This window comes from Seriola dumerili, unplaced genomic scaffold, assembly GCF_002260705.1.
Source record: "Seriola dumerili isolate Sdu_G_001 unplaced genomic scaffold, Sdu_1.0 BDQW01000149.1, whole genome shotgun sequence".
Classification (NCBI taxonomy): Eukaryota; Metazoa; Chordata; class Actinopteri; order Carangiformes; family Carangidae; genus Seriola; species Seriola dumerili.
In genome coordinates, this window is record NW_019174404.1 from 21,624,260 (window position 1) to 21,650,267 (window position 26,008).

At 41.9% G+C, this 26,008-nt stretch overlaps 1 protein-coding gene across 1 annotated transcript in view; it reads left to right on the forward strand.

Moving 5' to 3' along the window:
• Window positions 1-25,510, forward strand: part of LOC111226125 (gamma-aminobutyric acid receptor subunit alpha-2-like) — a 42,465-nt gene extending 16,955 nt beyond the window's left edge. Inside the window, 9 exon segments of the mRNA XM_022751224.1 lie at window positions 5,673-5,785; window positions 7,061-7,128; window positions 13,075-13,141; window positions 13,144-13,294; window positions 14,202-14,284; window positions 14,907-15,050; window positions 18,238-18,390; window positions 22,528-22,730; window positions 25,208-25,510. Coding sequence (XP_022606945.1) covers window positions 5,673-5,785; window positions 7,061-7,128; window positions 13,075-13,141; window positions 13,144-13,294; window positions 14,202-14,284; window positions 14,907-15,050; window positions 18,238-18,390; window positions 22,528-22,730; window positions 25,208-25,510 — 1,285 coding nt within the window.
• Window positions 25,511-26,008: the final 498 nt, after the last annotated feature.

Genomic DNA, 26,008 nt, shown 5'->3' on the forward strand with positions numbered 1-26,008 from the left:
AAGCTAGGCCCATGCTGGTAGAATTAAATGTCTATTACAGCATAATTTGTAGAGGACTCTGACTGTAGATTTTTCTGGATCCGCTATGACATTGTGTTTCATTTATGATATTATATATTATATATGGTCTCGTGAAAGGTGTCTCATAGTGTATCAGTGCGTATTTACTGTTTGGTTTCTAATTTAGAGTATATTGTGGTTTAATAGTGTCTATAGTAGGCTATATGGAATTATATGCAGTTGCTGATTAAAAATCCAGGTATATGGTGTCTAATTAGGGTATGACCTGTTTGTTTACTACAGAAGCCGAGAAAGGCCATACTTTTATATATTGGGATATATAGATATTGGGATATTTATAACGTTATCTCCAGATAACAAAGCTTTGTTATCTGGAGATCACTGAATAAGGATCCCATTATCTTGAAAAAACAAAGCTCCCTTAGCTCAAGATTATTATTCCATTATGTCGTGATAACGGGATGATTATTCTGTTATCTCAACATAAAAAAGATCCATTAATCTGGAGATAAAGAGAAGAGCCATACTCGCAAATATTTTTTTTATCCCATTATCTCGAGATCAGCAGACTGTTATGTCCAGATCACAGACTAATTATCCTGTTATCTTGAAAAAAAACAGCAAGATCATTATTCTGTTATACTGAGATATTGTAACTAGATAATCCAGATAATGGAGCTTTGTTTTCTTTAGATAACAGTGTATATTCCCATCTCCTCATAACAAAGCTCTGTTATCTTGAGATAATGGTGTCATATTCCCATATCTCGAGATAATTATTCTAGACAGCAGCGTTAATCTCGAGATAACAGCTAACATCTTTGTTTTCCTCAAGATTTTTCTTGAGGTAACAGGATAATTATTCCGTGATAATGAGATAATTATTCTGATCTCTGATATAATGGGATTCAAAAAAAAAAAATTGCCATTCTCGGCTTCCATACTTTACTGTAGAACATGTTATTCCTAGTTTTGTCTGACATAAAGTAGTTTCTCTTACTTCTCATTAGTGAACTGTAAATTAAAGTGCGAGCCGAATGAATCAGTTGAAGTGACTAACTCCTCTACGTGTCATTCTACAGGCTTTTGTTCTACTTGCCTGGTGCACGTTGGTGGTGCGCTCACACGACACCTCATCATCAGCAGATGAACGCGTCTCTCCAGCGGACTCAGTGACTCTCTCTCCATCAGTGCGCGGGTTGGAGCTGCTCTCTCAGACTGTGGCTGAGCCGAGGGGAGGACAGGATGGACGGAGAGTAACCGCGCTCCTCTCTCTGGGAAACTACTCTGTTTTTCCGACCAAGGCTCCATCATCATCTCCACCGTGTCCACACGCAGTCCACGTCTCTCTTGGCAACCCCGGGGACACCTGTCGCGTTTCAGCTGGGCAGTACCTCCATCACTGAACACACATTTCCTCAAAGGCTGTGGAGACAGAGAGCTGGTGGTTGAGGCGGTTGCAGAGTCTTAGATGAACTGAAGCCGGTCTCTGCGGGGACCATCTAACCTGCCTCAGCTGCGCTTCGTGCCGCTCCACCGTCTCATTCAGGCTCCGACAGCGTTCCCGTCTGGTTTTTCAGGCATCAGCCATGACAGGACGATGGAGCTCATATTCCATGTCAGTGCTGCTCTCTCTGGTCGTGCTGTGGCAGACACGGTAAGTTCTGTGTTACTGATACGCGTTTTTACAGATTAATAAACCGCTCTGACGGCGCACTGACCGGGCGCACAGCGGCTCTGTGCCTCTCCACCTCCAGGCTGTTTAACGGTGTGTTGTTAAGCAGCAGCAGCAGCAGCAGTATAGATGACTACAGCTAGATTATACCCACACTAATAACAATGAGGATTTATCATTGATCACGTCCTCTCCTAACGGTCGCTCTGTGCGCTCTGTTCAACCTCACGCGCCAGACCCCGCAGACAGATTTAACAATTTAATGATTATTTGCACATGAGGGAGAAATATCTCAGTAGCTCAATGAGATCTGTTTCTATATGACGGTCTCACGGATACGGCTCTGACCTCAGACCTGTCAACTTTGGGAACTGACTGTTACCACCCAGCGCAAAAACCCGGACGGACACCGCCGGTGACAGTAACAAGCGTAATCCATATTTAATCCAGCAGCAGACTGGACCTCCGTTAATCTGTGTAGTTTTACAATTGATTTTTTTTACACTGCTTGTGTGCACGTGTGTTCCACATGAACTCAACAGCACTTAACGTTCTGTGATAATGTCAAGATACAGTCAGAGGTAGGAGAGACCGGGCGCGGTTGCAACAGTTTTTACATTTCTCCCAGTGACTCAGAGACCAACCAAACTTTGATATATTAATCTTACATCTGTCTGCTAATTATCCATACCATTCAAAGATTACAGATGACATATCATTCACAATATTTAGCCTGACCCCAACCCTGGGGACAGTTGCAACACAGATCAGGGAGGGTTGCAACATATTGAAAATACATTAGATTGCACTAATTAACTTTTGATTTTTGCCTCAATAAGCATAGTATCCTGAAAACGTGCATTGTTTTAAAATAATATTAAAGTATTATTTAGTTAATTAATAATTTGTATCAAAGAACAAGCAAATATATGATGAGACCATGAGAGGCTGACAAAATAATTCCCAAAAGAACCTGTTTGTATTTTCTATTGCCTTAAAATGAACTATTGTTGCATCAAAATTTGCTGCATATTTGGCTCATATATTTTGTTCTAAAAATGTTGAAACACACTGTTGTGTGATCTGTTTTGAATTGGCTGCTCAGTCCAGAGACAGTTACAATAAATCAAACTCAGTAAGTTTTGACTAATTCAGACAAAAGGTCAAGATTGTATGTGAAAAATACAGCTCATTAAAAAAAAATTTCATACTTTCAAAACAACATTTTTTCAATAAATGCAGCAGCAGCAGGTGTTGTGTATATCTTACATCGTCCTGGTAGGGGGAGAGTCTTGCTGCAACCGTCTCCCCAACCTTTAGTTTGTTCCTTGGTTTGGTCGCTAAGGTCTTCTGTGCAACTGTTTAACTGACTTTAAGTGATTCCTTAAGTTCAAGACCAAGATAAGGGGAAAGCCTGAAATACTTAGATGAACATTTTAAGGAAACCCTAATTAGAAGACTTAGGAGTGTTTTTTGCAACTGTTTTTATTTTAAGGAAACCTTCACTTTGATCTTAAGGAAAATTTTAACTTAAGGTGTTTTGTGCAACCGGCCCCAGTTTGTCAAACTGAGAACATAGTTACTGTGGAAACTGGTTGTCCCGGTGATTTATTTAGAGTAGAAATGAAGGCAGGTCATAATCACAAATCAGGACATTTTGTCATGTTTTCTCCTCTGACGATTTTCTGCATCAGTGGATCTGAATCATTTATTTTTCATATTCCAATAAACATCACATTGCTGCACGAGTTTCTTGGCATTTACTTGAATTTCTTAATTAAGATTATAATAATTTGTAAGGAGCTGACCGGTCAGCAAGTACAGTGTCACTGTGTGCATTGAAATGTCACCTCTTTAAAAACTTCAAAACACTGAGGCTGTATTGTGCCTGTTTAGATATTTAATTAGACACCAGACCAGAATTCATCCATGTCCTTTTAAAACTGTGCATCAGTGGTTTTGATTTATTCACCCATTAACTGTTGAACTTGTTTATTAATTGAATTATTTATTAAAGGCTTATTGTGCCATTTGTGTATTCATACCTCCCAGGCTGAACTGTTGATAACACAGCGAGGAGTATTCCAGTGATTTAGTAGTACACCTCCAGCGAGCACTGTCACCTCACAGCCAGAAGGTTCCAGCTCTCTGGGGCCTTCCAGTGTAGAGTTTGCATGTTTCTGGTTTCCCTCCAGAGACATATTAATAATAATAATAATAATAATAATAATAATAATAATAATAATAATAATAAACCTTATTTATAGAGCACTTTTCATACAAGAGATGAATCTCAACGTGCTTTACAATAAAAAATCAATAGTAAAAAAAAAAAGCTACACTGCTTATTTTCTTGTGTGTCAAATTGTGTGTATTCAAAAGTCTGGCAGTAAAAGATGTGAGAGCTTGTGAAGGATTATAAAACAACAGAGAACCTGCAATTTTAACTCCACTGTGATGGTGATGATGCATCATCCGATCACAAATGACAGAGAATCCACTTTCATCCACTCAGATAATAGATCTAGAGACACACCGCAGCCTACCTTTCCAGACCTGGGTCCCAAGATTAGTTTCAGTTGGAGCCATGACGACCCGTAGTATATTGACTTACAATCATTGTTCTTTGCTCTCTGTTCATGTTCTGCCTCGTTCTTCCTCGGGTTAACGTTGGTTATATACTCCTGATCTATTTCCCATAGACCCAACACTTCCCTACTCGGCCGCTAGTCATTGGGTCAAGCCATTAGGGAGCAGTCCTACTTTCTCATGGTGTCAAAACCCTCCTGTCACAATCCTGATGTCACCATATCTGACCAATGATGTGTCTGCCTGGTAAGGTTGGAGTTCTATAAGAACTGTGCAAAAAAAGTGTAACATAACTGCAGTAAAAAATGTGATATAGAGCTGAGGTCACTAATATTTTTATTTTAACTGGTGCAGCTTTTTTGGCCTTTATAGTTCTGGTCTTGTGATGCTACTCAGCCAATCATAGTGACTGGAGTCAGTGAGCCTGTGTAGCAGGATATCAGGGTGGATGACTGGGTTGACAAAACAGGATTTTCACACAGGGTACCACTTCATTTCCCGTGTGCCACCCACTTTTTTCTTTCTTTTTTAAACCATGACCATTCCACAACTTTAACTGTGTGCTTTTTTTGGGGGGGGGGGGCTTTTTGTGCCTTTAATGGACAGGACAATAGAGAGGGAATGACACGCAGGAAAGGGCCGTGCGATGCGGGAGTCGAACCAGGGGCCAGCTGCAGCCTCTATATATGGGGCGCCTGCGTAACCCACTGCGCTACACGACGCCCCTAACTGTGTGCTTTTATTGTAGCCATGACAACAAAAGTCCTGGCTTTGGTTTTAACTGTAACAATGATGATGAAGGTGCGGTACACCTGCCGCTGTAGGGCTGCGTATCAGTAGACGCTCTCACAGATTGTATCGGGGGGGGGGGGGGGGGGGGATATCGACTGGAACATACCCCTGTGTGTTGTCGTCACAGTGTGTTGTCAGGTTTGGAACCATCGTTCTGTGCAGAGACCAAAACCAGATCTTCACTGACCCTGTTTGACAACTCACAGCATACACACAGGGGAGATGAACACTGGAAGGTGTATGTTTTGAACCTAAGATAGCTGGCTAGCTGTTTCCATTCTTTATTGCTAAGCTAGGCTAACCATGTCTCTATGAGAGGTCACACACTAGAGTCTATTATTTCTGTTATTTTGGTCCAGTTTTCAGTTTGATCATTCCTAATGAAAATCATAGTGACTCCTCAGAATAGTCTTTAATTGATGATTTCTAATTCTGTCCCTAAAATACAGATGATACTGGGGTGAGGGCTGAAATGAAAAAGGCAGTCACTTGAGTGATCAGATTGATGAGGATCACATGTTGCTCCCAGTGGAACCTGTAATTCTACCTGCTGCTGTAGACTGGTCATTTTTCTTTCTCACACGTCTTTTATTAGGTCAAAGGCGGATTCCAATTCAACACGTAACTTCAAAGACATCACAACCTTCACTAAGATCCTGGACAGTCTGCTGGACGGATATGACAACAGACTGAGACCTGGTCTGGGAGGTGAGACTGGAACACTTACACACTTCCATCAAAACTCAAAAGAGACGGATAAAGACGGTCAAAATCAAATCAGCAGAGACAGAGATATCTTTACTTTCGTAAAACACTGGATCCTACATTTCCCATAATGCAACGTAATGAAGTCTTCTTCCTTCCTGTCTCGTAAATACCCACATCTCTCATACACACCTGCAGCTTGTATGTGAGACTTTCTGTTATAACCCTGATGACATCACTATGACATCATCAGAGTTGCGTTCTCAAACTTGACCAATGATGATATTATATGATATGATATGATATTATAATACACAGAGTAGGACTGAACTGATTCTGATGGGTAAGATTGAGTTTAACTCCATAAAGGAATGTTCAAAAAAATGTTTTCACCTTTGGGGCGACCTGATCATCAAATCGTTGAATTGCGTACCACTTGGCTCCTGGTTCGACTCCTCCTTTCTAAATATTAACAATGGAAAAACATTTCTTTTATTGTATGTTATAAACACAGGAGAGAAGATGATTTAGATCAGACTGTTGTGTGCTATTTGTAGCATGCAGGGTCTCAAAACTTGTTAAAAGGTAATAAATCAATTTGATCCATCATATGAACAGGTAAATTTTTTTTTTGTTAAGTTATTGTTTTTTCCTTTTTTTTGATAGTCACAGTGAGACTAAGCCTTTGCGGTACGTGCTGTACCAGCGGAGGCACCAGGGCGCCCCCACATGAATTTATTTATTCATATTGTGTAACTGAACAGCACAGAACAGATCAAGTCAGGCAGGAACTCACACACAGGAACGGTACAGAGTATCTGTGTAATTTTCAAAATAAAACACCCTGTGCACACCCAAGTGTATATCACGTGGAACGCACAGCAACTGGAACAGAGTCGGGCGGCTCATTATACAAGTTGTGTCAAAGGGAGGGGGAGGCATCACCACAGCAGAAAATAACCCTGATGACATCAGCTCAGCCTGGGCTCAGAGACTAGAAATGAAAAACACAAAGCCTTTGTGACAAACTGAAGGTAGGGCGGTTCAAAGACCTGGATGTTTACTTGTCTTGGAGGGTTGAATGAAAGATCCTTTTGAGCTGCATCATGGGAAATGTAAAAGCAAGTGTTTTTGAGGTTTGAATCACATCAGGAACTAAATGTCAGGTTATCTCTGCCTCACCAGTCTTTCATTAACCTGTCTGTCATGAGTCGTAAAGACTTTGCTTTTGTTTGCACCGTGATTTTCTGCAGCACATGTCGTTCTCTGTCTCCACAGACCGAGTGACAGAAGTGAAGACTGACATCTATGTGACCAGCTTTGGCCCAGTGTCTGACACAGATATGGTGAGTCTCAGACACATCACCTCTCAGTGTTTTACCTTCTCATGAGCCGAGACAAACACAGTGAAGTGATGCGTCACGCTTCAATCAGTCAGAATAAATCCATAGTTTCAAACATCTTTTGGTTTTGAAAAGACTTGTACAAGGAACTTCAAAGTGACACCAACATGTGATTTTGAGGCCTAGCTGGGAGATAGGGGCGGAGTCAGACGCTGCCAAGATGGCAACGGTGGAGCGGCAAAACTGCTCCTCAGAAACCTGTGAGTGACGTCACGTAGGCTACGTCCATCATTATTTACAGTCTATGGTCCATACAAAAGGCAAGATCTGCAATATCAAAGCAATAAAAATACAGGTACCATACAATCAAAATAGAATTTAATAAAACAATATTAATAATAATGATGAAGTAAACGACAGAACACTGAAAAACTATCGCTGAGGTGAGTGAACCATCTACACACAGAAGGCCAAGCACCAGGTCTGAATCCAGGGCCCAGTCTTGAGAAGTCGGCCTCCGAGCCTCTGACACACCATGCTTCATAAAATGCTGGGCCTGTGCACATGCAATAACACACATCCAGCAGATAATATCCTCCAGACAGAGAACTGTCAGTACTGCTTGTCCTGTTGCTATGGGAAACCCACCCACTCCAACAGGAGAGTGATGACACGTCAGGGGTCAGACTGTGTTATTAAAGATGTGATCTGATCCTCCACCGACACCCAGCTCTGATCTGAGCCGTCTGCTGTACTGCATATTAAACTTATTAAAGATTATTATCATATGTTATGTAATATATTAATGACCATATCACATGTTATATAATATATTAATGGCCGTTGTCATATATGATATTAATGACTTTTATAATACATATCATAAATGATCATACATCATACGTCATACATATACTATAACCCTAATCCTACTTTTAATCATACTGTATAATCAAATGGATATTAACCCATTCAGACCTCAGTTTCCCTCTAAAACATAAACATTGTTTAAACAACCTGAACCTGAGAGTTTTCTGAAAAACTTGTCATTCACTGAAACCTTTATTCCTCAGCCTCTGTCCAGCTGATATGTTCCAGTGATGTTGGGACTTCTTCCGTCAGTCACCCTGAGGTGATTCTGCTTTTCATCCAACAGGCACATGGTCCAATCACAGCGCATGGTGAAGCTTTGTATGCGTCGATCTTTCATCCTCTGTTTAACAGTTAGTTTCAACCAGCTGATGGTCATGATAAACCGTCATTGAGTATGTGCTTTACCTGCATGAGCCATGAGTTATACAGGTGAAGCAAACAGTCATTCATGATGTGACTGAGTTTAGACCACAGTACTACAACCTGTCTGTTTAAAGTATTCATATACGTCAGGTGATAAGTATAAGTTTAGGTGTAGTATGGATGCCTGTAATGTTCCTCCTCTCCACAGTGGGGTGGTGTAGTGATACCCAGTGGCTCCTTCATGAAGGTGCTTACCTGGGCTTCAGCTCCGGGCCCCTGACCAACCAGGGGCCTCAGGAGACATGAGCCTAATGTTTTGTTGTGGTTGGTTGGAGGCCGTGACAGACTTGTCATCATCATACAAAATGCTCCACCACACAAATACTGGAGACTGTAGAAAAACTAGAATTACAGCCTTGCAGATGCATGTATCCACCAAAACACTTTTTGCGTTCCTGAGACAGAAGGCCATAAACATGTTTTGTGAGGTCATCGTGCCCTCTACATTTGACGTTTGACCACCAAAGTCCTATCAGTTCGTCTTTGAGTCCAGGTGGATGTTTGTGACAAATGTAAAGAAGTTCCGTCACGCAGATATCACATCCAGGAGAATGGGACTACGCAAAAACATTATGTCTCCAGCTCTGGCATACAAATCCAAACCTGTCCTTAAACTAGACTAAGTGAAAATCAAGGGTTAAACATGTTAAAATGTTCACAGTTAACCATAAACATCCAGTGTGCTGACAGAGACACTGCTCACTGAACTGATACAGCTCATACAAACACACAGTACGTCCATATGTCACACACACACACAAACACAAACACTCTGCTCCCTGCCCTCAAAGCTTTGCTCAGTTATTCCATTACAATTCCCAACCACCCCCCACCCCCTACCCCTCACCCCCTACCCCTCACCCTCCCTCCCCACCTGGCTCCTCTCAAATATTTAAGTGGCGTGGAGGGGCAGAGGGATGGAAGTGGTCGTGATGGAGACGGCACCTTCTAAAGAAAGAAGACACAGAGATGGTCTCATCTTTAATTCATGACATGTCTCCATCAAACTTGCAGCAGATAATTTCACTCCACCACTGTATCTGTCTTTTCTCTGCCTCTGATAGCTCAGCTCTGACACACACACACACACACACACACACGTCTTTTGGATGGCCCCCTGCTGCTGCGCTGCCGCTTGTTTGTGCAGGTTTCGGATTTCTGGATTATAAAGTCCTGTCTGTGCTTCTCACACTAATGCTGTGAGAGCAGAGACACAGCGAGACGCTTCAGTAAAACACTCGAACACCTGCTCATTCTGTCTGTTGGATTCAGACTGCTGTGCTCTGTTGAAGTCACACTCACAGTAAATATCAGGTTCTGTTGCCACAGCAAAAACATCTGCTGGGAAAATCTAAAATTGAGCAATATCACACGAGAAGGATTGATGCTGTACTGAGTGTCAGCACGACTGTGATTCGGTCGTAGGTACGAGGCCGCAGGCGAGCGCCGTGTTAGTTAAATAAGCAACAACAGATTATGATTCGTTTGTTTATTTCATCATTTATTTGGCTACGCTAACACAAATAGTCCCGCAAGTGGACTGGTACTGGACTGTTACTAAGCAACACATAAACATTTTCCTGACCTGCACAGTGCACGCTAGCTTGCTACTTTGTCTACACTCTACCTCAGGTGTGCGCTGAAGTATCCAGGCTTCTTCCCTTCATCCTCTTCTGACGACCACACATCATTTCATTCAAATGTTATTTCTGGAAATATGTTCTGTTTTCTCATACTTGTAAAGTTTGTTACAATCAATTAATATGACGCTGATTAACAGTTAATAGAACACCTCTGACGCAGAGCGACACATGTAGTTAAAAGTCCCAGTGCTGTTGTGCTCTCAGATCATTAGGAGCTGACGGCACAGAGACCTATGGGCTGGCTTTTACCGGAGGACAAATGTAATGGAATATTTATTACTTATTTAGAAAAGGTGTTTCAAGACTTGGTATAAGAGGATGTAGGATAGAAGCAGACAGAGGCTTGACCTATAAAGATGTTATAGAGTGTTAAATATTTTATATATCTTTCAGTCTTTTCAGCTACAGGGTGGAGTCAGATTCTGTTCCCCGTTCTGCTCAGTCTGGTTTCATGATGACACACCGGCGACAGTCAGAGCTGTCGGTCCCATTCTCATGGACACGATATCTCAGTAACGCCCTGATGAAACTTCTTCAAATTTGGCACAAGCATTCACCTGGACTCAAGGATGAGTTGATTAGATTTTGGTGGTCCAAGGTCAAAGGTCAAGTTCACGTTGACCTCACCAAATGTGGTTTTGGCCTTGTGAATGCAATATCTCTGTGACACCTTGAGGGAATTTCTTCAAATTTGGTGCAAACATTCCCTTGGACTCAAGGACGAACTGCTGTGCACTGTATTACGCCACAGACCAGCTGTTTGGGTCATAAAGGGCTGTTTGACTGTAGTGAAAGTATTAAAAACATGTTGTACACTTGAACTGATATTAGTTTTTTTTGATGGCTAGAATACGTTATTCCTGCTGACCCCGTCCTCAGCAGTACATCACTCAGTTTCAGTGCAGGTGCTCCTGCCTGCCACACTGAGTGTGCTGTGACTGTGGATAAGTACCTCATACATACCTCCATGAAATAACCCGAACTGTCACTTTAACAAACAACTAGTGCTTCAGTTAGCCTGTAGAAAATCTATCAGCAGGTGATTAGTGTGTGTCAGTACCTAGAAAGAAGGGAAGTTTCATCTCACCCAGATTTGAGAAGATGACTGATTACAGTTTGTTCTCCGAGGACGCTCCATGCAGTCCCCTGTGGACTTGTGGTTAACTGTGGAACAATGAGAGAACCAGTCCAGGGAGATGGTTCCACTGGAGGAACTGAAGGCCTCATTAATGTTGTTGTAAACTGTGGCTGACACATTCCTTAGGGAACAGCTGGATCTGAGACTGACAGGTCTGAACCCGGTCAGGTGTCGCATCATCACCATCACGCTGAGATCTGCCTCAGTCTGCAGGCTGAGGACACGACAGGACAGAGCAACTCACATGACTCTCAGATATCATAAACAAATCTGGTGTTTGGAAAGGCTCTAACGCTTTTCTAGAGAATTCGTTTCCTCAAAGTAACTTTTTCAACACATCTTCCAATATGTGATGAAACTTTGCTTCACCCGCAAACCAGTGCTCAGTTATGACTCAGTCTACTTCTATAATCAATGAACTCTCAGAACTCCTACAGTATTAATTAAGGTTCTCATAAGTCTGAAGGTGAAATGAGAAGTGGAGGTGAAATGTTGTTTAAAAGATTTGAAATCAGTGTTAAAACTGAGAATGTAGTGACCATTACTAATTTTATTTAGCTGTACTAACAACATGTCTTTAACAAATGTTTGATCAAACTGAAAACTAAAACATCTTCTGATCTTTCTGTTTTTTATCTGTTATTATATATATTTTTGTGATATTGAACCTTACCACTACATTAACTCATACTTGGACCACAGGTCTGGTTCAGATGCTGAGGTCAGCAGGATTACTAAGGGTCACTCCTCCAATTTGACCCTTAACCTCTGCTGCTGTCCACTGTTCAGGATAATTAACCCTTTTCCTGATCTATGACGTATTCTGATTGATGTACTGATACTAGTAAAAACAGTTATATTATATATATAATGGTTTAGGTTTTTAAAGATTCATTAGATTATTAACCTCATGGAGCTGAGACTTTGGTGAATTAGTGCCTTTGTGGGAAACATACATCACCCGAGACAATTTCCTCCTGTAAAAGAATGAGCCACAGGTCGTCTAGTGCAGCAGGCTATTATGTCCCATAGTTACATTTGTTGCTAGGCGACATCTAGTGGACGTCAGTAATTATGACAAGAGCAAAGGGAAAAGTGCCGGTGACGTACGTATACAAGAGAACAAAGTCCACGTCAGGAGAGGTTGTGGTAGGATGAAGATGACACAGGAAGCGCTGTTCCATTCCCATGTGAAAGTAGCATTGTGTTGTAACCATGACACAAAGACCCTGTAATGTTGAGGAAGTACTTAGTTGTTAACCCATACAAATTGATCTTTTCCTAAAACCTAAAAAAAAGCCACATGACCGTTGTTGTATATGACAATAGCACAAAGTAGGTACACCCCTGTTGGTACAGCTCCCATGTGTTTATTACTGTAACCACTGACAACCAAGCCGGTACACCTGTTGCTGTAGGGGGCAGCTATTTCAGGAGACACTGCTAAGGGTTGTATCAGAGGGTTGAAAAACAACCATGTGGTTGTTCAGGTTGGAGGAGGAGTTGTTGGCTCACCCACCTGTCACTCAAAGAGGCCACCACCTCATTCTACATAACTTTGAGTCTTAATAAAAATGTAAACACTAGTTATATTAAACAGTTGTCATGAAAGGAGGAAATAGCTCTAGAGACCAAAACAGTTTTTGTACCAGACTGTAAACATGGTTTATTTCTGCTGTAAAGTTGGACATTTTAACATGGGATCTATGGGGACTGACTCAGTGTTGGAGCCAGACTCTAGTGTCGTTAGAGGAACTGCAGGTTATTCTTCAGTGTTGACTTCATTTTTCAGGCCCGGGGTTGATGCTGTAGACAATCTCTCTCTCTTGTCTCTCTCTCTCTCCCCTCTCTCTCTCTCTCTCTCTCTCTCAGGAGTACACTGTGGATGTCTTCTTCCGTCAGAGTTGGAAGGACGAGCGACTGAAGTTCCACGGACCGCAGTGACACTGCCTCTCAACAACCTGATGGCCAGTAAGATCTGGACTCCTGACACCTTCTTCCACAATGGCAAGAAATCAGTAGCCCATTAACATGCCATGCCCAACAAGCTGCTGAGGATCATGGAGGAGGAACCCTGCCTGTACACCATGAGGTACCTGATTTTTATCATGTTTCTATACCTGCTTATTCATTATCCAATCAGCCAATCATGTGTCAGCAGTGTATAAACTCCTGCAGATCCAGGTGAGGAGTTCACACAAAACAGTCTCTAGACCAGAGGTTTTCAAAGTGGGAGGTGGGCCTCACCAGGGGGGGGCTCCAGTTTCAGGGGAGGCTCAGTGAATGGAAGGGAAAAATATTACAACTTGTCACATGAGTTATCAAAAGGAGCTTATGTAAATGAGCCTAAATGTGTGTGATGTGGTTAAAGAGAGAGTTCAGAGATAAAGGATAAAAGCTATAGACCGACTGTGGTGGTTTTTTGTTGGATCTCAGCAAACTTCAGGTTTAAAACTGCACCTTTCACAACTGAGAGTTGCATCGCCAGGACTGTTGCTGGGTCATCTGGTTTAAACTACAAAGAACGATTTTTAATTTAATTTCCATGTTTTGCTCAGTTTCCCTCCGCTCCCTTCCTGAGCCACACCAAGTCACGATGACCCAGCCAGGGCAGTGTTGACTATGACTACGACTCACCACCATGTGACAACCTGCAGTCAGTCTGTCAGTCCGTCAGTAACCCAGGAGATGGTGGAGGAGTCTGCCCCTCGTGTAACGGTGCCTGATGATGTTGAATCCACTGAGAAATCACAGAGTGTGATTCTCATAGATTCTCATAGTGCAGCTGGATCCATCCAGATGTGAGTGAGCTCTCTGCAGAGACTCTAGAGCTCACAAAAGCCTGTGTTTATAGATTTATTTCTCAAACAGTGTCTGATATCAGAGCAATGTGTTTATATAGTCAGATAATGTGAGTGTGTGTGTGTGTGTGTGTGTGTGTGTGTGTGTGTGTGTGTGTGTGTGCGTGTGCGTCCATGCGTACGTGTGTGTGTTGACAGGCTCACGGTTCAAGCTGAGTGTCCCATGCACCTAGAGGACTTCCCCATGGACTCTCACTCGTGTCCTCTGAAGTTTGGCAGTTGTAAGTATCGACACATCATTTCTCTTTCCAACACAGACTGAACTAAAAATTTTCCTTTTAGCATATTATTTATTTATTTATTTATTTATCTATTTTGTTGCCCAACAAATTTCATTCAAAATTGGTTTCACTTCCCCATATGTTTACAGACACAGGATCGGACATAACCAGGAAGAAAACAGAAAAGCAGTAGAAAGAAACAAATGGTTTTATTTCAAACTATTCAAAAAACCAAGACAATTCGTGTCCCGGGAAAAAATATTAAGTTGCTAAAAAGAGAACAATCCCAGGAAAACTGGTACAGGTGTCAACGCTAACATTGGTCAATGTCGAAACAGCTGAAGCAGCGACCTACGTGAGTTTAACACCCTCTTCTGACAGTTCTGTTTATGCTCCGATCATTTAACTTTCACTGTGTTCAGGATGTGAAGAGAATTTAAATAATTATAACAACCAATGTTTCTGACACACTACTGTCTACTGCAGTGACTGTGCAGGAGTAATTATACCTCTCCTGATGTCAGCGTGTGCGGGGAAGTGTACAAGCGTTCATGTGCTGAGTGTTGAGTATGATTGTAACAGCGTGTTGATGATCAGTGTCTCCCTCCTCTCCCTCCAACAGACGCCTACACTAAGACCGAGGTCACGTACATCTGGACTCGTAACGCCTCCCAGTCTGTGGACGTTGCAGCTGATGGGTCCAGACTCAACCAGTACGACCTGGTGGGCCAGAGTGTGGGGAAGGAGACCATCAAATCCAGTACTGGTGAGAATAAGGGATCAGTGTCCAGACCAGACAAACAGAGAACTAGAAACAGAGAAGACCAGAGAAGGTTTCATGACATTATTATAACAGCAGATATATTTACTATTTAGATCGTATCATATCATCTCTGGACTTCTTGTGTCCTAGATGCCTTTTCCAGACATTCACAGATTCCGCTGAGCAAAGTCTTTCATTATCACCCCTCTCCTGGCCTCTGTCCATTCGCTCCAGTTCGTTTTAGAACAGATTTTAAAGTTGATTGATTCCCAAACATGCATTGAGTAACACGCAAGAAAACATTCAACCTTAAAAGAAGCAGCCAGAAGCAGCCAGAAGCAGCCGGCAGCCTCTGAGCTGCTCAGTGAATTAAATCGTTAAGTTGTAAAGATGAAAAGACAGAGAACATCTTTTCATTCATCATTCACTCTTCTGACACTTTCTTTATCTGTGATGCTTTTACACAGAAACATGACAAAGTTACACTTGGACGCCTTGTGCTGCTGGAAATGAAAGCTAGCTTTTCATAGCCTAGCCTGTTAGCTTAGCTGGACCTCTGCCTGCACTGCAGCATCTCCTCTGAATGGATGTTTCCGGTGCGGCTTCGTTTGCTCGACAGAAGTCAGTAAGCGTATGTAAACTTGTCACCATAGGAACAGTGGTTACATCACCTTTGAAACACCTCTGCACACGAGAGACAACAACATGACAGATGAGGTCCCAGTGAAGTCAGCGGCGAGTTTAAAGGCAGATGAGTGGCTGCATTTCAGATTTAAAAACTATGTAGACTGTGAAGAGCTGGACAAAAGCCAAGCTATATGTAGCATTAGTTCTCTGAGAATCTCATTCATATCCAAGAAAAATTGATGTTGTAACTGAAATATCTCTGACTGAATCGATACCAAATCAAATCAGAATAGAATCAGAATCGAATGGATTCAGGAAATCATTTTCAATACCCAGCCCTAATAGATAGATAGAGGACGAGAAGGACAAACTTTAACTTGTGAAAGTGTTTTATGATGCAGTGTTGGTGAGTGTGAGTGTGCTGCAGGGCGTCTGGACAGGATTCAGACAGACATTTGTCGACTTCAGCACGAACAAACATTTGAAGCAGCAGCAGTTTGGAGGTGTGGGTCACCTCCAACACGTCACTGACACACATGCAACACAACAGTCTGCTCACATCCTGCACTGCTGCTGTCACACACACAACCTCACTCACTCACTCACTCACTCACTCACTCACTCACTCACTCACTCACTCACTCACTCACTCACTCAGCTCTCTGTGGTCAGTGATTTGATGGCTGTAGATATATTATAGACTGTCTCTGATGACAGATATCATTCCAGGAGCAAACATCTGGAGCTAGAGCTGATAGATAATAATCAAGATAAATGTGGTGAGGTGAGGCCATACCTGCTCACATGTCCACGTCCCACCTATGAGCTTTATTGTATGGTATGGATTATATTACGATGTCTGTGCGGAACATTCGTAACGATATTTTTTGAGATTTTCAAGCGGGCCACGAGCTGGAAAAAATACTCTCATGTCAGTTGATTTGTTTTTTATGTCTTTATTGGATAGCCTGGTTTCAGGGCTCTTCACAGTGCAGAGGCAGCCCTTGTTAAAGTCACTGCTGACCTCCTGCCAACTGCAATTTGAGTTCTTTTACACATAAGTAATACAGTCGATACAGCCAATCATATCATCCTCTTACACCTCTTAGAGACATGAGTAGGAATCAAGGGCTCAGCTCTCAGCTCACTGTGTTCACACCTCTCTAACAGAACTCTGTCAATCACCATGGGAAACTCTACTTCCTCCACGGCTCCCTGTCCTCCCCCTGTCCCTCAAGGCTCTGAGTATCATCAGATCATTCATAAGTCATTTGTAATTTAATAACGAAAAAACCTTAAATCTTTTATTATTTGTGTCAGAATCAAAGAATGAACAGTGGTTTTTGGCCATTCTTTCTTTCTTTCTTTCTTTCTTTCTTTATTCAAGGTTTTTATTTTGACTTTATTTACACTTCACTTCATCTTCCTGTCTTTCCACTGTTCTACTGTTTTTGTCAGCTGAGAAATGAAAAAATGAATCAGCAAAAACCAAAATTGGACTGTGAATTACATTTTCTTTCTCTTTCTTTGGAAACAAAACACGAATAGAGCATCTGATTTTATTTTTCATTTTTGGTGTAGAATAAAAAAAAATCAAATAAAACCATATGATTTAAGTTTTTGATGATAAAAGGAATTTCCAAAAACCAAAAACAGACTGTTTTGATAGATTTTTCGTTTTTTGATTCTGACACCAAAAATGTTTTGGTTTTAAAACAAAGAACAGATTTACAGTTTTTTCATTTTAACTTACAAATGAATTATGGATTATCTGATGAGACGCAGGCCCTCAAGGCTCAGTTCTTGGCCACCTCCTCTTTTCAATATAAAACTATATTTTCACCTACAACTGAATAATTAAACCCTGATTGTAAAAACCAGTACAGATTGCAAAACCAGTCCTCGCCTCAGTACTGGTTTCTGATCTGACTTTAATTGTTATGCCTCAGCGCCGGTGACAGTCAGGGCCAGAGGAATTATGCTCTCAGTAACACCCACAGGGATTTCATTACATTTGGCACAAACATTCACTTGGACTCAATGATGAACTGATTAGAATTTGGTGGTCAAAGGTCAAAGGTCACGGTAAACTCACAAAACACGCTTTTTGGCCACAACTCAAGAATTCATTCACCAATTATGACACAATTTAACTCAAATGTGTATAAGGATAAAATGAAGTGATGACATTTTAAATCCCAAATGTCAACTTCACTGTGACATCATAATGTAACTCAGCATGGAGAGGTTGTGACCTTATTCCCTGCAACTAGAGTGGTGGAGGAAACAAGACGAGGTGGTAATTCTGTTTATTTGGTTTTATTTCCTTTCTTATTCTCCTGTGTTATCTGTGTTTTGTGGCGTTAAGTCGACTCTCTTCAAACCTTTTTTTTTATTCTCAGCCTGAGGAAGTGAAGGTGATGCAGCAGCATCACAGGGCATCAAGGGGCCAAACTAGTCAAGTGACAGCACACTATACAGCACATGGATGTAATACTCTGCACCTCTGTCCAATAATCCTGTCCACATCTGTACTCAGCAGCATCTGTCCCTCTGTCCTCAGGTGAGTACACAGTCATGACGGCTCACTTCCATCTGAAGAGGAAGATCGGCTACTTTGTGATCCAGACCTATCTGCCCTGCATCATGACGGTCATCCTCTCCCAGGTCTCCTTCTGGCTCAACCGGGAGTCTGTGCCGGCCAGAACTGTCTTTGGTGAGTCTGACACTCTCCTCACAGAGAGCAGATCCATTCTACACACGGCTGAGTGGTATTTTTCCTGTGGGTCGCTGTCTGTGTATAAGGAAGGTGGGGTTGTGTTGTGGAGGGAGCAGGGCGAAGCAGGTCACCGTCCCACTAGCGTGTGTACCTGCAGGGCTTTCCTGTGGTTTCTTCTTCTGTGGTCCTGACTGTAAACTGTGTTCATGCTGACAGGTGAACATCTTATCAGGCCGCTGCAGGCCTCCCACCAGATGAGGGTCACACTCGCTCCCTCCTTATCAGCCAGAGGACAATGTTCACCCGCAATCTGGTTCTCCATTTGCTGAAGTGTCAGGGAGCTGTGTGGCGCTAACGTGCTGCCCTCTCTGCACGTGATTCACTGCTGTATGACACCCTGTAACACACCCACTTATCTGTTGTGACACAGCGGGCGGAGAGGAGAGGTTTGGTGAAAGGCATCAGTTAGTTCTCAGGACGGGAGACGTCTCAGTCCTGGTTCATTAAAGACCGGTGCAGCTATGACTGTGATATATGGTTCACCTACAGTGGGTGAAGAAGAGCAGCTTCCTCTGTGGTGTCCATGTCAGGACTCCATGTGAACCGGCTCCGATGATTCCTTTAAGCCTTCAGCTGTGACTCCAGCTTCTTTGTTACTGATCCTTCTGCTCATCGACTCGTCTTCATCCTCAGTCTCTGAGATCTTTGTTGTGAGGAGTAGATCAAAAATACCAGTTAAAATACAACATCAAATTAAACCAAAACAATGAATAAATAACATAATGAAAAGAATGAGTTAAAACAGGTACAAACAGAAGTTCAGAGATGAAGAATCTAAAATGACCAAGAGACACCAATGAATTCATTTTTTGTAGTGAGTTCAGGTGGACTTCCAGGCTCAGTATGAACTGGAGGGACATGGAGCATCAGCCGGTCATTAGTCCTGGTGTCATGTGGTCCAGTGGACCGGACTAACACGGAAGTAAGATGTGAAGGCAGTTTTTCAAGAAGGGAATTTGTAAATAAACAAATACACATACAAATCACACCTCTCAGAGAGAGAGGACCATCCAACCTTTTTGCACAGGATGCAATGATGAGTGTTATAAGCTTCATCAGTAATGATCCTGAGAGCTGAGTGGTAGACAGCATGGGGGGGGGGGGGGGGGGTTTGAGTTGCAGCTGAAGCATGTCTGTACAAGATGTCACTATAATGACTCTTGTTGCCTCAACAAGAGTTTTTCTACAGTGCAAGATTTATTCCTAAAGAAATAGACAATTCACTCACCAGGTTTGATACATGATTCTTAAAGGATAACTTTGCCTCAGCTGATGTTTTTTATAGATCAAAGTGTCTCCAAATCACACCTCCAATCTGGTTCACCACCGACTCCACTGCTGCTGCTGCTGGTCAACATGTTTGTGGTGCAGTTTGAAGTTGAGGGTTGCCAGATCATAGTCGAGTATCCCCCAAATCGCAGCCTTTCGCTCTTTATCACCTTTTGCAGAAAACACTCACAGTGGCTGTGCAGGCCTAAGTTGGGTGAAAATATTCGACACTCTGACGTTATGATACCTTCTTCCTCTCTCTCTGTCTCTTGCTCTGACAGTTTTAAGCTAAATGAAACTGTCCTCTTTCATGCAGCCATCAAAACATTACCACAGGGCAGTCGTTTTACTGGGGGCAGTAAAACTGTTAAACTGATTTGAAGGAAGTCTGTAGTATTGATATGTATTTCTCCACCTCATAAATACTATCTTTCTACACTGCGGTGACTTTTGCACTCACGGTCTGAACTGACCCTTTGTTTTTAGTTTGTCATGATTTGTTTTTTTTCTCAAATGAGAGATGTTGTTGTTCATCTTCTCCTCAGTGAGTGTCAGCCTCTCTTTTCCCTTTCTCTCTAATCAAACCTTGATCCAGAGAAAAAAGGACGAGGTAAGAAGGAAGTTTGTTCAGTGAGCATGAAAATACATCTACAATACTGCAGTAGTACATCTGTGTGATACGTGGTTTTTAATGTATCTTGCTTTAGACAAAGATATTGAGTTACTGGCGACTGACAACTAAAGATCAGTCACATGATCTTTGTTGTTATATAGCTGGTCAGGAGATGCTTTTACACTCTCTCTGTTTTTGCATATTTCTATAGGAGCTCCATGATGAGGTGGTTGATGAGGGGTTCATCACAGAGGTGTGATGCAGACTGATGCAGAGGTGTCTGGTCTCTGCTTCACTTAATCCCATGAGAATATTTTAACACCAGCCAGATCAAAACCACTGATTTATATTTTTCACAACGCTGATTCTTCAGGATGAAATATAGAAGGAGAGGAGGTGTGTGTGTGTGTGTGTGTGTGTGTGTGTTCACATATGAGGAAAGCAACATCAAAAGGAAAGCACATTATCCTCTTACAGTGGGTAGTGATGCATTCACTGTGGTGGGGAGCTTTGAAATATGACCTGCAGCACAAATAGTATTCATGTGCGTATTTGTGTGTGTGTGTGTGTGTGTGTGTGTGTGTGTGTGTGTGTGTGTGTGTGTGTGTGTGTGTGTGTTTATGTTAATGGGTGTTAATGGCAAGTGGATGCTGTTCTAGCAGCTAAACTCCATCAGTCTGAATGACTGAGAACCTCCTCAAACATCGTCACAGTCAGAGACAGAACAGGTCGACACTGATGAGGAAACTCCTCCCACTCATTAGATCTGGGTGATGTCCAACATTTAATATCTCCATACAGTCCAGCCCAAAAATCACCGTATATGATCATCACAGGGTGTGAGGTATAAGTGATGCTGCCACTAAACATCTGTTCAAAGTTTTATTTGTCACATAACAAGCTTCAATGTACAATAAGATCAGCAGTGACATGAGGGTTGGACTCAGCAGCAGGACAGAGTTTAGAAAACTGCAAAAAAAAATCAAAAAAATCAATATTATGAAAAATGTCACACATAGCAGGAAATATAACCCTATATTTGATATTATCAGATACAGTATATGCCCAAACCTCCCACTCATTTGTGTTTATAATAAAGTCTTTCTTCAAACACAGGAAACGAGTGACACCTCTAGTCTTTTAAACTCACAGTCTGTAACTTCTGCCTCTAGGAGTCTCAGAACAATAACAAAAGACAATTTTGGTTGACGTCATGAAATATCATGGGATCACCAGAGTTGTTGTCTTCTCCACCATTACCATAAGATACTCCCGGTTTGGATTCCTTCAGTGTCAGTGGTTCAGGAAATTAAACAGACCCGGTGATTCTAACGGTAGAAACACTGAATCAAGCAGTTTCACTTTAAAAATTCAGCGACGCTCTTTAGTGACACAGGACAGGACGTCTCCAGCAGCTGGGAGCTGAGCTGTCTAACATTTCCTCAGCTTGTTTCTCTGATAACTTCAGATCCAGACGTCCGACGACTAAAATCCTTCATCTGGTTCAAACATAGAGCTGAAAACCACCAAGGTGTCAAAAGTGCATGTGGCTTAAAACTAGATAAAAGTCAATGTTGAGCTTCTGTCAGACAAACACACATTAGGATGATTAAAATCACAGATTTTGAGAGTTTTAGAATTGATGGAAACATTTGGGATAATGTAAGAACACAACAACAACATATAGAACACAGGTCTAGATGTTTTTAGACAATTTAATGTGGAGAAGTTACAGATTATAACTTTTCCTGTCTTCAGTTAGGAACATTGACTCAGAACTTGACACAGACTATTCACCTGTCACGGATTTTTTCCTGAATCAGTTCCTAACTCTGGTTCCCATGGTTACCAAAAAGTTAAGATATGATCTGCAACTTAAGAAGTTTCTGTGATTCACCCCCAGACCCACAAAATAACTTCTACAACTGTGCTCACAGGATGAGTAAAGAGACTTTTAAATGTATGTTCACTTTCGCTGCAGTTTTGTTCTGCACATCATGCATAATGCACATCTGTACTTGTAAACATCTGCATCATGTATTCACCATCCTGTGCCTGTATAACCTCCTCCAGAGTCCCTCCTGTGCTGGCGCTTTTTATGTTTTAAACACACAGTCATTCAGTGGCTCTCATCCAAAGTCTCTCTCTCTCTCTCTCTCTCTCTCTCTCTCTCTCTCTCTCTGTCTATCCAGGTGTGACTACAGTCCTCACTATGACCACGCTGAGTATCAGTGCCCGTAACTCACTGCCTAAGGTGGCCTATGCTACAGCTATGGACTGGTTCATCGCTGTCTGTTACGCCTTCGTCTTCTCTGCGCTCATTGAATTTGCTACAGTCAACTACTTCACCAAGAGAGGCTGGGCCTGGGACGGGAAGAGTGTCGTCAATGACAAGGTAGAGCTGTCACACACCTGGAGCACCAGGTGAAGAGTCCTGGTTGCTGTTCGTAGATCCAACTGAATACAGCTACTGTCAATTCTCATATGACACTGGATTGAGAGGGTGAAATTACCTGTCGTTCATTCAGAAAGTCTTCAGACCTCTGAACTTTAGTCACATGTTGTTATGCTCTGTTGCTTATGTTCTGTTCCTGTTCCTCCTGACTTCTGCTGCAGCTGATTCACCTCCCTCCTTTCCCACAGTCTGGCTTCAGGCAGCTCCTCCCCACATGGAGCCATGACTCAGTTGTGATAGATAGATAGATAGATAGATAGATAGATAGATAGATAGATAGATAGATAGATAGATAGATAGATAGATAGATAGATAGATAGATACTTTATTTATCCCCGAGGGGAAATTCATGTGTCCATTAGCTCATTGTTGATAATAATAATAATAATAATGATAATAATGATAAAAACAGTTAATAATAAATAAACAATAATAATCAGATTAGTCCACTTCCTGTGGCTGAGGTGTTGTATAGCCTGATGGCAGTGGGAACAAAGGATCTCCTGAACCTCTCTGTTCTGCAGCGCAGTGAGATGAGACGTTTGCCAGGAGGTGATCAGAGTGTGTGGTCAGCAGACAGATCACAGGGCCAGGTTCACATCCTGAGTCCAGCATGTGTTTCAGTTAAAACAGGGTTTTCACAGTTTGAAAGGATTATAGCTCTGGATTCAGAGTTTTGCTGTGGGCTACAAACTCAGACGGTTTTTGTTTGCACTTTGACAAACTGTCTCCATTAACAGTGAACTGAGTGAGTCTTTAGGGACTTTAAGCAGTGATGGTTGAAGTGACGACTATGGTGCTTGTATACATTCCAACACATTGCCGTAGTGATGGAAATCAAAGATCACTAAGCAACATTTAACTCTAACAACAGCTACTTAACTTCTTCAGGAAACCGAGGTCGCTCCGAACATTGTTACAATACGTCTCTTAAAAGGACCTGAGAGCTCTTCATATTTGCTTTAGAGACTATTTAATGAGATGAGTTTGTTTAAATCCATCTGTTACTTCAGCACCATGGATAGCGTCATGGTTTCATCAACAAAATGCACAGTCAGGTTGTGGGCTGGAGACAGAGGATGGAGGTTAACAACAGTTAACTGACTATTTAATATGAGAGGAGGAGTTTGTATAAATCCATGTGTTACTTCAGCACCACGGACAGCATCATGGTTTCAGCACAGTCAGGTTGAGGGCTGGAGAGGGAGGATGGAGGTGAACAACAGTTGCAACAGTGCATTTTGGTCTTTTTGTTAACAAATCTATGGCATGGCATCATGGCAGGCTTTACTGACATGACCATAGTCAGATACAGCATTGTCAAAGCAGACTGCATGTGGAAAAGATGAAATTAACAATTAACAACAAAACATATTTATGATATTGATTGAACAGCTGAACAACAACAGCATCAACAGTACTCTGCAAAGGGAAGGAGGTCAAACACAAACACAACAACAACAGAAGCATCAATACAGGAAAACAAACTGTGTGTTAATACAATGCTCCCACTGTTCTGTAACAGACAGTAGGTGGGGCACGAGTGTGTGTGTGTTTGTGTGTGTGTGTGTCACTTGCTCACAGTACGGCAGGTAAGGACACACTGTGCAGTTGTGAGGCTGCAAATCTCTCTCCGAGCAGGCTCAGCAGTTTGCTTATGTTGGTCATGTGGTGGAATTGAGGATGTTTGTTTTTGAATTTTGGGGATATTTGTTGTGATTGGCTGCTGACCTTCAGTATGTGTCATAGTCACTGTCTCTTCCTCTGCTCACAGTTTGATAAGCTGTGGGTTAAAGTTGATGACAGACTGTGGTTTCAGTTAGATGCTGATCAACTACAGTCCTCTTTCTCTATAAAACCAAAACCATGATGTGACCTCAACCCTGTGCTGTGAGGTTTTTCTTGTTGTCATGGCTACTGGCAGATGTTGTGTTACTAGACTGGATAAAACAAGTGCTAAAACCTTATCAATGAACAGTTTATTGATATCTTTAGTTTGAACCTGGGTGTGTGAATCAATTTTAAAAATAACTAATTAATAACACAATTACCTGTGATTAATCATGATTAATCACAGACACCTGTAACCTGTAATCATTCCTCTCTGAATCACCAGTTCACTGTAGAATCAAAGTATCTGTTGATTGGAATAATGACCCTTAATGATTAATTATCACATTGATTCATTCCTCACTTGTTCCTCAGTAACTACTCACAGTATGATGTGCCATATTGTAAGCAAGTGTTCGTCCTGCTGACTGTATCATGCTGCCGTTAAAGCACAGAGCCAGTACAGATGTAGACACAGTGAATTTCTTTCCTCCTGCTCCACTATAAATAATGTCGATCATTGAGACGTAGTGAAATGAGCTCAGACGGTCTCTCTCTCTCTCTCTCTTTCTCTCTCTCCCTTGCAGAAAAAGGAAGCATCCATCATGAAGAAGAACAACGCCTACGCTGTGGCGGTGGCTAACTACGCTCCCAACATCACAAAGGACTCCACGCTGCCCACCATCTCAAAGTGCGCTCTGAGCGACCCCAACAAGACCACGGCAGAGACCAAGCCCGAGCAGAACAAGAAGACCTTCAACAGCGTCAGCAAGATCGACCGCATCTCCCGCATCATGTTCCCCGTGCTGTTCGGGAGCTTTAACCTGGTCTACTGGGCCACCTACCTGAACAGAGAGCCGGTCATCAAAGATCTGGATCCTTCCAAGTGAACTGCAGGGACTCACTCCACACAAGCAGGACTTACACATCTGTCAGCTTTCTTTTTTTTTTTTTTTTTTTTTATGCATGAAGAATTCTCCTCTCTTCTTCTCTCATTCCTACAGAGAACAACGTTGGATCGATGCAGGTAAACATCAGAACTGGGTCAGAACAAACTGAGAGAGGTGATTTCATTATTTTAGTTTTACCTGTTGTTTCAGCCCAGACTGAGAGAAACCAAAACCTCATCACCATTCATGAAAAATATCAAAATATCAAAAAGATATTTCCTTCAAATTAAATGTTATAATCATGACAGAATCATCTGGTGATATTAGAAAACAAAACTACAAAAACTAGAAAAGAATCAGTGTTGGCGCTCTCTGGAGGGAAGGCAAAAAAATCTCTACAAACAAGAACATTTAAGAAAATAATCAATGTTTAAAGCTGCACTGACCAATATTTTTTATATTGAATCAATAACAACGAATGAGATGAGTATGTGTAAT